Genomic DNA, 9,193 nt, shown 5'->3' with positions numbered 1-9,193 from the left:
GCGCCTCCCCAGGGAGGTGTTCCAGGCACGTCCAGCTGGGAGGAGGCCTCGGGGAAGACCAAGAACTAGGTGGAGGGATTATATCTCCAACCTGGCCTTCGGGATCCCCCAGTCAGAGCTGGTTAATGTGGTTCGGGAAAGGGAAGTTTGGGATCACCTGATGGAGCTGCTTCTCCCACAACCCGATACCGGATAAACGGACAAAAATGGTTTCAAACCATAACAAGAATTATCTCGAGACCGTTTACAGAATAGGTCAAGACCACACTATGATTTACAAAGACAAACAAGCTACATTCTGATATCACTATCTAGTCAGCTCAGCACTACATTGTATTTGGATGCAGAGTTAGAAATCTCATAATAATGGACCTACCCAATTTTTATTGATCTCAGTAACAAAGAAACTGTATTAGTCTTACAGCTACATTGCAAGGTAATTGATTTTAAATATAATAACTACTTATATCAATGCAGTTGTTTGCTTGCAGTTAATAGTTGTGCCTCTTGTTTATAATTAAAACTTTTTATTTTTTTAAATATTGCTGCTTTTTAAGGAAAAGAACAAACATAGAATCTTTCCACAACATGTTTTGATTACTGTCCACGCTTTCAGTCCGTGTAAATTTTGAAGTCATCAGAAACCTCTCAAAACTTCTGAGTGAAAGTGCCTGACTCTAAATTGAGACCTAAATATCAGGTAGAGATCTATTCTGAGCATCTGTCTGTCAGACGTCTGGCTCTGTCACCTTGATGGTGTTATGATGGCATGCACAGAATCCCCCCTCCTGGGCAGAAAGATGAGACGTCAGTGTGGAGTCAGAGTTCCAAAGCTGTCATGTCAAAGCTAATTGGTTGCCACAGTAACATCAGAAATGGCCCAAAAGGGTAGTGTGTGTGTGTGTGTGTGTGTGTGTGTGTGTGTGTGTGTGTGTGTGTGTGTGTGTGTGTGTGTGTGTGTGTGTGGTATCATGTAAGGATGTGCCACTTTTCTGTCCCCCAGATTGAGGTGTTAGTTTACTTAATATTATTTTTTATATATATATATTAAAAATAGGGAGTGGCAGACCGGGGTAGTGGTTCCCTTCTTCAAAAAGGGGGACCAGAGGAAATAAAAAGAATACAAAAATTAAAAACTGAGTTCCTCTGAAATTGACTCAACAAAATGAAAGCTTACAAAAGTAGATATCAAAAGTTTATTTTTGACCTTATAAAACAAACATAGTTGACAAAACAATCTTACCACAAGGTCCATTAATGGACATTCTGATAATATCCCAGACCTTCCTCAACAGACAATGTTTGCACACTTGTCATGCTTTGTAAATGCCCACATTTTCAGCTCCATTGACTTGTTTGAACAACTGTTTCCCAGGTACTAGTCATAGTTTTTTCCCCTGTAAACTGACATTTCTAACTCATTCAATTCAACACGTGTCTAAACACACAGAATGTATGAGTCAGTCCTTGTTTTCATTGAAATTCCCATGTGACTTTAAAAAGGGCTACCAGAAATGTTCGTATCCGTCACATGATGCAAATGATTATTCATTTTGAAATATCAATCACAATTGTAGAAAATCAATTCAATATGCTGATTTTGACATTTAGCATTTAACAAGTACATTTTTGCTTAAATGTGCATAATGATTATCCAGCTTATTTGGAACTGTTTGGCTTAGCCAACACAATTCAGACCTCTGCTATTCTCTTCTGATAAATACAATGGGGCTATATATTTTTTTAAATGAGATGATATCACATAATTTAAAGGGAGACTATCTATCATATTGGCTTTTAATAGCGATAATATGATTTATCACCAGTAAAAACATTCTCCCAAGAGGAAAGACCTCCTATAGAGCAATTAATCACTCTTCTCCAGAATCCTGGTTCACAGAATTCTTTCTACTTAAGAACCAACGCGTGCAGTGTTTGTGTTCCCAAAGCACCATAGTCACTTTATCATTTTCTGTAATCCATCTGTATCTCTGAGTGTGCATTTGTTTGTGAGTGGGTATATTTACAGTATGTTTGTCTCAAAACGTTTGGAGCGGCCTGAAAAAAAGTTTGAATGTATTAAACTATCATAACCTTGAGGATCTCACACAAACAAACCACGAGCACACACAAACCACGAACACACACTTGGATCTTACACGTCTTGCTCGAGGAGGATGATTATACAAAGAGGTTTATGTCGGTCTAAACCATGGGAATTGGGGGGGCACTATAAGTATTATCATAAATCTCATTGTTGTGTGTGTTTGCTACTGTGGCAGTGGCAGTTTGGCTCAATGCAGTAATGATTTTGCTCGACCTTGCGTTACGTTGAAGACTCGGCCCTTCCTTTAGCCACAGTTATACTTCCAGACAAATAACAATTTCTTCATTCTCCTGCACTGAGAATTTGCACCAAGAAAATTAATTATGTTAATGCTGTATTTTTATAGGATTTTTGCACCATCATCAGCCAGTCTGGGATCTTGACATACAAGAAAACAAAAATAAATAAATAAATAAATAATCTCAGTTAAACGTCTTTGCCTTCTCTCCTGTGTTTTCTTTCTTCTAGGCCCAAAAACTGGTGTCAAATCTAACAGTGGATACTGCTCAATGTGTGGTAAGAATTGTTGTATTCTGTCCATTCCATTCATGCCCAAACAATATTTGTGAGTCCGATAAAGATATTGATATTTGAAAATGACTAGAAATCTGATTTGAATTTTATATGGATGCCTTAAATTTTAAGAACAAAAATGTGCACTGAGCTCAACATTTTATTTTTACTTATAAATGCTCTCTGGTAGACAAGGTCTGTAAAGGCAACATTGCAAACATATCTTTATAGAATTTTCCTGAACTGCAATTTCTTCTGATGCAATGGCTGACAAATCCAAAAACACAAATTAATCTGTGTGTAACAAGTTGTTATATCCAAATGTAGCTCAGCTGACAAAATGTAACCAAATAGGCAAAAGAAAAAGAAAATTAATGCCCACTTTGTTACATTTTGGTTTTAAATCGCTATGTTTCCAACTCACTCAGGTGTAAAAAAAAAATGTCCCTGCATTTCCACTCAGGTTTTATTATGCAAATAATCCATATTTCTGATCTGACTAACATGTACAATGACACTGGTATCCAAATTTGTTTTGATTGTAGTTAAACAAGCTACACATACTGTGATCCTCAGATTCACTGTGAAGTCCACACCAAAAGAAAAAAATCTATTTCAAAATAGTTTTTCAACTTTCTACTCATAGTAACACTTAAACTCTGGTCTTTTTCCCTCAGAACCATCAACTGGATGAGTCTGGTGACTCCAATGCCATTGCTAGAAACTCAGCAGCTGAACTCTCAAGCATGCACCTGGCGTTAGCCTTTGCATTAACGCCAATAGTATTACGGATTGAAGATTTCCAGCTTTTGTAGGATCTGAGGACTGTGGATCAACCCACTTCTCTCAAAGTGGTTCAACTCATTCTGATTTAGACATTTGCCAAAGTGCGACACCTACATTTTTCTTGAAACGGAAATGAGAAAACGCAGCACGGTAAGAGCACTGAAATCATAGACAACAGTGGATTATTATTATCTGAGGAGTCCATGTTTACTGTGGCTGAGATATCAGCTCATTCGCCTGTCATGCCTCGTGGGCGCAATTTGGTGACTTCAAGAATCAGATTCACTCTGAGGAACACTCATTTTTTGGGGATTTAAACCCTGTGATCTGATAAACATGTGAATAAAGTCACTTATTTGAATGTGTTGCAATCAGTGCACATTTGACTGAAGGTACTGCAAATATTCTTAACAGTATTGAAAGAGGATCATTCTCTGCATAACTGTGCTCTAATTTGTCCAGCCAATAAACAAAAGAAAAACTAATTGTTGGTATAAAAGTGCTGGTCTACAATATGTCAAAAGGGACAGCTAAGAAATTTCATAGACACACTGTATGGAATATGATTCATAAAACACTTTAACTCATTTAAAATCCGATAACATCTTATCAGAGTTTCCTCAAAGGACAAAGACATATCAGCCAAACGAAAACAAAAAAAAGTTACAGCTTTCTCTTCTACATGTTCCGTACTAGGTATAGATCCGGTTTGTAGATTTTATTGTTATGGTGGTTTGTGGTTTTAATCACATTGCCTCTAAAAGAACGTTTTGTACATATGATCCATAAAGTGTACACTATTACAGTATGCTGCCGTTAGCTTGTAACATATTGTCTGTAATGTTTTTGAGAATCTATGTTAGTATCTGGTGACTGAGGCCTCTTAGCGTTATCCAGTGTAGCTATGATTTATGCAGTGTGACGGGGTACGGTTCAATGTGGTTACAGATATGACCGTTTTGTGATTATATCTTAAGTGCATAATGTTATCTTAAACAGTATTTTTCTTGAGGAATATCAAACTCTGTAATTCTGAATCTGTAACAATATGAACAACATGAAGAATTTACAATTTTCTTTAATGGTTAAAAAAGGGTTTTTCAGTCCTACTGAACGTGAATACTTTTGATGGTTTGATCCAGATTCATCAGGCTGCCAGATTTTACTTTCACATTATTGTGTCCCGGTAGAGAGCAAAAGAACAGGGGATTGATGAATAAAAAAGGCGTAGATACATATCGACAAGTAGAGCAAATGCCAAAAGACAAAAGCCAGTAGACATAAATTGCTAGCAATTACTACAGATGCAAATGGCCAAATTAAAAACAAGTACATCATTATAATAAAAGTAATGAAACCCCTAATTATCCAAGACTTTCAAAAGAATGTACAACATAATGACAATGAACACTAAAAACTTGTTTTTAAACATCGTAAAATTTCTTTACATTTTTTTTAAATTGTTTTTAAAAATATATCTGTTAAAACTGCTTTTATGGATGATCCCTGTAGACATCGAACGGTGCACTTCTTTGTAGATAGGGTTCAAAAAAAGGTTTTGGTTAAACAATACTACATAACTGTTTATCTAATTTGACCTATAGATACCAGCATACACTTGAAGACATCTCATAAAGGAGGCCGCTTTTGTGTACAAGTAGCCATGAAAAATACTTTAAGATTTGGTGTTTGCCAAACAGCTGAAATAAAATTGGTGATCAGTGACTCATGCTGGTTTCTACAATCAACAGCAAATGATACATTCTGTTTTTGGCTTGTATTAATCCTTTTCCCCCCCAATGCTAGTTTATCTGTATTTTTAGCAACTACTGTGGGATGGTCTCTTGTAAACCAGGATTATAAGATAGTACCGTGCAGCAGACAGACCGCTATTATCAGCCAGATCACATCAGTCCCGGTGCAGAGTGACACAGGCAGACAAGGACGCAGCCTGTAGAGGACAGACTGCTCAGTGGACAGGATGGAGACACGTCTCGCCAAGAACATGACACACCTGTTTTTGGCACAGTGATGTAATACTTGACCTACAGAAAGAGCCTAAGATTTATTAGACGTGTCACAGAACTGAAAGAGACAAAATATGCTCCTCATGTTTTCCATGAGATGAAAATGACAACTGTCCATTTAAACTGATAGAAGAGGGAAGTAAAGTGATTGGAAAGAATCTAACATGTTACTTCTAACAAATCCTTGTAATAATTTGGGACTATATAAACATGTTTTTAGAAATGGTGTACTTTAAAAAAGGAATCGTTCCACATACTGGGAGTTTTTTGTCCTCTGTGTTGATGTAGAAAAACTTCAAAAAAGATCTTCAGTAGGAGTGAAATCAGTTTGGGGCTTGGAGCCACAGAAAGTATAGGGAGGTCTCTAGGTATTACACAATAGACTAACACAATGTTGGATCTTTTAAATTACAAATAGACTATATCACCAGCTTCATTTATAAAAGACAGGGATCCACCATTTGACGGCAGATGTGGCACTAATCAAGCACAGGGGTCTTTACCATGGAAATACAAGTAAAAAATAATGTTTAAACAGGCCATTTTTATTTTTTGTCCTTTGTCCTTTGATGTCCGTGTGCTTGTTCATTTAAGTCATGTTCATCTTGTTGCATTTTGTAAATAAAGAAACTCAAACTATCGCAGCACTATTCAAATGTCCACAATTGTTTACCTCTTCATGGGATTTGATTGTAGGACCATTACTGACATTACAATTTAACTGGTGAGGTTTTTAGAATGCAGCACACATCATAGTTCACTGAAGCATTGAGACAAGAACAGTTGTGAATAAAACCCATGATAAATATTATTGCTCACCAGGTTTACTGTTTCATGCCATAAAGCCCAAGGACTGAGAGATAATGTTTTGAGACTCTTCCTCCCACTATAAAAACCACTGCAGGTCTACTCAATTCAAATATTAACCCTTGGCATGGATTAAAGAGAGTCCTGATAAAACAGGTCAATAATGGCAGCAATGCCTGGTGGGGATCACATCTAATTACTGCAACTTTGACCTCTCCAGCAACATTGTTTCAGCACCTCGAAACTACTCAGTGGATTTCACCTATTCTATTAACCAGGAGAGCAGCACCAATTTTACTTTATTATTTTTCTTTTGTTGTGTTCAAATGCCAGGGTGTGCTTGACTTCTCGGCGTAAACACTACATGGCATCAGTATTTTGAGATGATTCCTCTCACATGGTTTCCAGAGCAGTGCAGGGGAAAAGATAAGAGATAATAAAGCTATTCATTGGTTGCACAATGAAGCCAAAAACATGAACTCTACTTAAAAAGATGGAAGAGACTGAAAACTTTTTAAATTATTGGATAGATTAAGAACATATGAGAGCTAAAGATGACCTTTTATTGTTCAGGCTGGAAAGAGACACATTAACCCGATGACCTCGATAAGATTTCATCACTTAAGTCATCTTATGTTAAGAAATGTGCAACAGAATATGAGCTATTGAATTTAACTTCAGTTAACTGTGGACCTTACATTGGAGAAGCTAGAACCAGGGAATGATGGTATTTCTACTACTACTATGAATGAAAAACAACGGATTACCAAAATAACTGACGGTTAATCATTAAAACAATACAGTTAACCTGCATGAACAACTAGAATAGCAAAGGAATTTCACTTGAAGACATAAGTCAATCATGCTATAATGTGAGATTCATGTAAACTATTGAGACTTAATGATACAGCAAACTGATGACTCATCATCTGATATTGTGGCTACATCATGCAGAAGAATCTGTATTACCACCATTTGCTACAAACAATGTGGAAACACAGGGAAACAAATGGTCAACTACCATTCGAATGGATCAAAGAATAGCAAAAATGGCAAAGGCTCAACCAATGTTCAGCTCCAGGAAATCAAAGAAGACTTAAAGTTACCTGTGAGAACTGTTACGATTAGAAGAAGGCTATGTGAAGCAAAGCTATCAGCTAGAAACCGCCACAAAGTCTTGTGTACTGAATAGTTTTAAATTTGCCAAAAGGACACATTGAATGACCAAAGAAGAAATGGCGCAACATTCTGTGGACTGATGAGAGCAAAATTGTTCTTTTTGGGTCTAAGGGGCCGCAGACAGTTTCTCCGACGATCCCCTTGCACTGAATTCAAGCCAAAGTACACTGGGAAGACAGTAAAGAATGGTGGTGCAAAAAACATGTTATGGGGATGTTTCTCATCCTGGGCTGGAATCCCTGTTCACAGCGCCAGAAGTTTGTCGACTCCAAGCAACACAGATGTGAATTGGAATTGAATGTGCAGTGTTCCCAATGCATTGATATTATGGAATTAAAATATATATATATATATATATATATATATATATATATATATATATAAAACATTGGAGAATGCTTTTGCAATTATGTGAGCACATAATGTACTGAAAACTGCTGCCCTGGTTAAAAAAACAATGCTACTGACTCAGCTGGTATTCTGTCTAATGGAGTGCACTTCTGACCGGTATGTGTGTGTGTGTGTGTGTGTGTTGTGTGTGTGGTGTGTGGTGTGTGTGTGTGTGGTGTGTGTGTGTGTGTGTGTGTGTGTGTGTGATATATATATATATTATATATATAATATATACACACACACCACACACACACACACACACACACACACACACTCATACATACATATACATACATATACATACTATAGGTAATGCTTTTCTTCATTGGCTAACTGACCCACTAGATGAAGGTTCACTCATGATTTTTTAAACTAAATTACCCGCCATAGTCTGCCCCTATAAAAAGATTGTTTTTATTTTGTAGAACCTCCAAATGATTGTAGTGGTTGATAAGCACAGCAGAGAGTTAAGTGGGGTTGCACCCCTGCAGGCTTTCTTCTGTCAAGATCAAATGGCCAGTCTCTATGCTAAAACCCTGCAATGAAAAAAGTACTAAACTTAAAAAGTAAACAAATAATGCCCTTACTGAAGAACCTGGGTCATTTTCATGAGTTATAAAAAAGCATAAAACTATAGACTGTTGTGCCACTTAGCCAGTTGTTCAGCACCACGGAGAGCGCCACTTCCACAAAGGGCAACCTGGGGTGAAGCTGGAGAATATGACACCAGCTGTTCTCAATCAAAGTAATGACTCTCCCAAATGAGAATAACCTCCAGCTTCCCTTTATATTACAGATGGTTACTGATTTACCATGAGAGGGTGAGAACTAACCTCCTATCTGTGGGTTTACTAATGCAGTGCCTTTCTGGTTTAGGCACAAAAGGGTTGCATTTGAGCTTACACCGCCTTTATCAAGGAAGTACCAATCAGCTTTAATACAGCATAATACCATATTAGAAATCTCCTACCCCATGTGTTCTGTCAAGTACAACAATCCATCTGATGACATTTTGCAATGTGTGTCGTGTCCACACAATAGTTATTCTTTGTCTGTCAAGAGTGATTTCATTTTGAAGGCAGTATTGCTTATACCGGGAACATCTGAGACCTTAACACAATGGCTATGTCCTTCATGGAAAGGGGTGTGCACCCAGCTGGTGGCTTATTGTTACACAAACATGATACCTTAAATTACACAACTTGAGTTAACCTTGTGTTTTTAAGCTACTTAGTATCATTATATATTCAATGTAATGTGTAAAACCAAGTACAGAGTTGATAGTTGACCCTGTCACACAAGCATACACTAAGTGCAGCACTCAACAGAAATTATGGATTGCAATAACAAAAGTCTTTTTGGCAATGGATGAATCTAAAAA

The 9,193-nt window shown here is 37.1% G+C and overlaps 1 protein-coding gene across 1 annotated transcript in view; it reads left to right on the top strand.

The window, feature by feature from the left end:
* The window catches only part of gfra1b (gdnf family receptor alpha 1b), a 30,400-nt gene extending 25,550 nt beyond the window's left edge, over positions 1–4,850 (top strand). The window contains exons 9-10 of the mRNA XM_032502028.1: positions 2,576–2,623; positions 3,298–4,850. Coding sequence (XP_032357919.1) covers positions 2,576–2,623; positions 3,298–3,435 — 186 coding nt within the window. The 3' untranslated portion in view covers positions 3,436–4,850. The remainder of the gene's footprint in view (positions 1–2,575; positions 2,624–3,297) is intronic.
* The last annotated feature ends 4,343 nt before the right edge of the window (positions 4,851–9,193 follow it).

The sequence above is a fragment of the Etheostoma spectabile genome, chromosome 21 (assembly GCF_008692095.1).
Source record: "Etheostoma spectabile isolate EspeVRDwgs_2016 chromosome 21, UIUC_Espe_1.0, whole genome shotgun sequence".
Lineage (NCBI taxonomy): Eukaryota > Metazoa > Chordata > Actinopteri > Perciformes > Percidae > Etheostoma > Etheostoma spectabile.
Note: the sequence above shows the minus strand (reverse complement) of the source record. Positions and strands in the feature narration are given on the sequence as shown.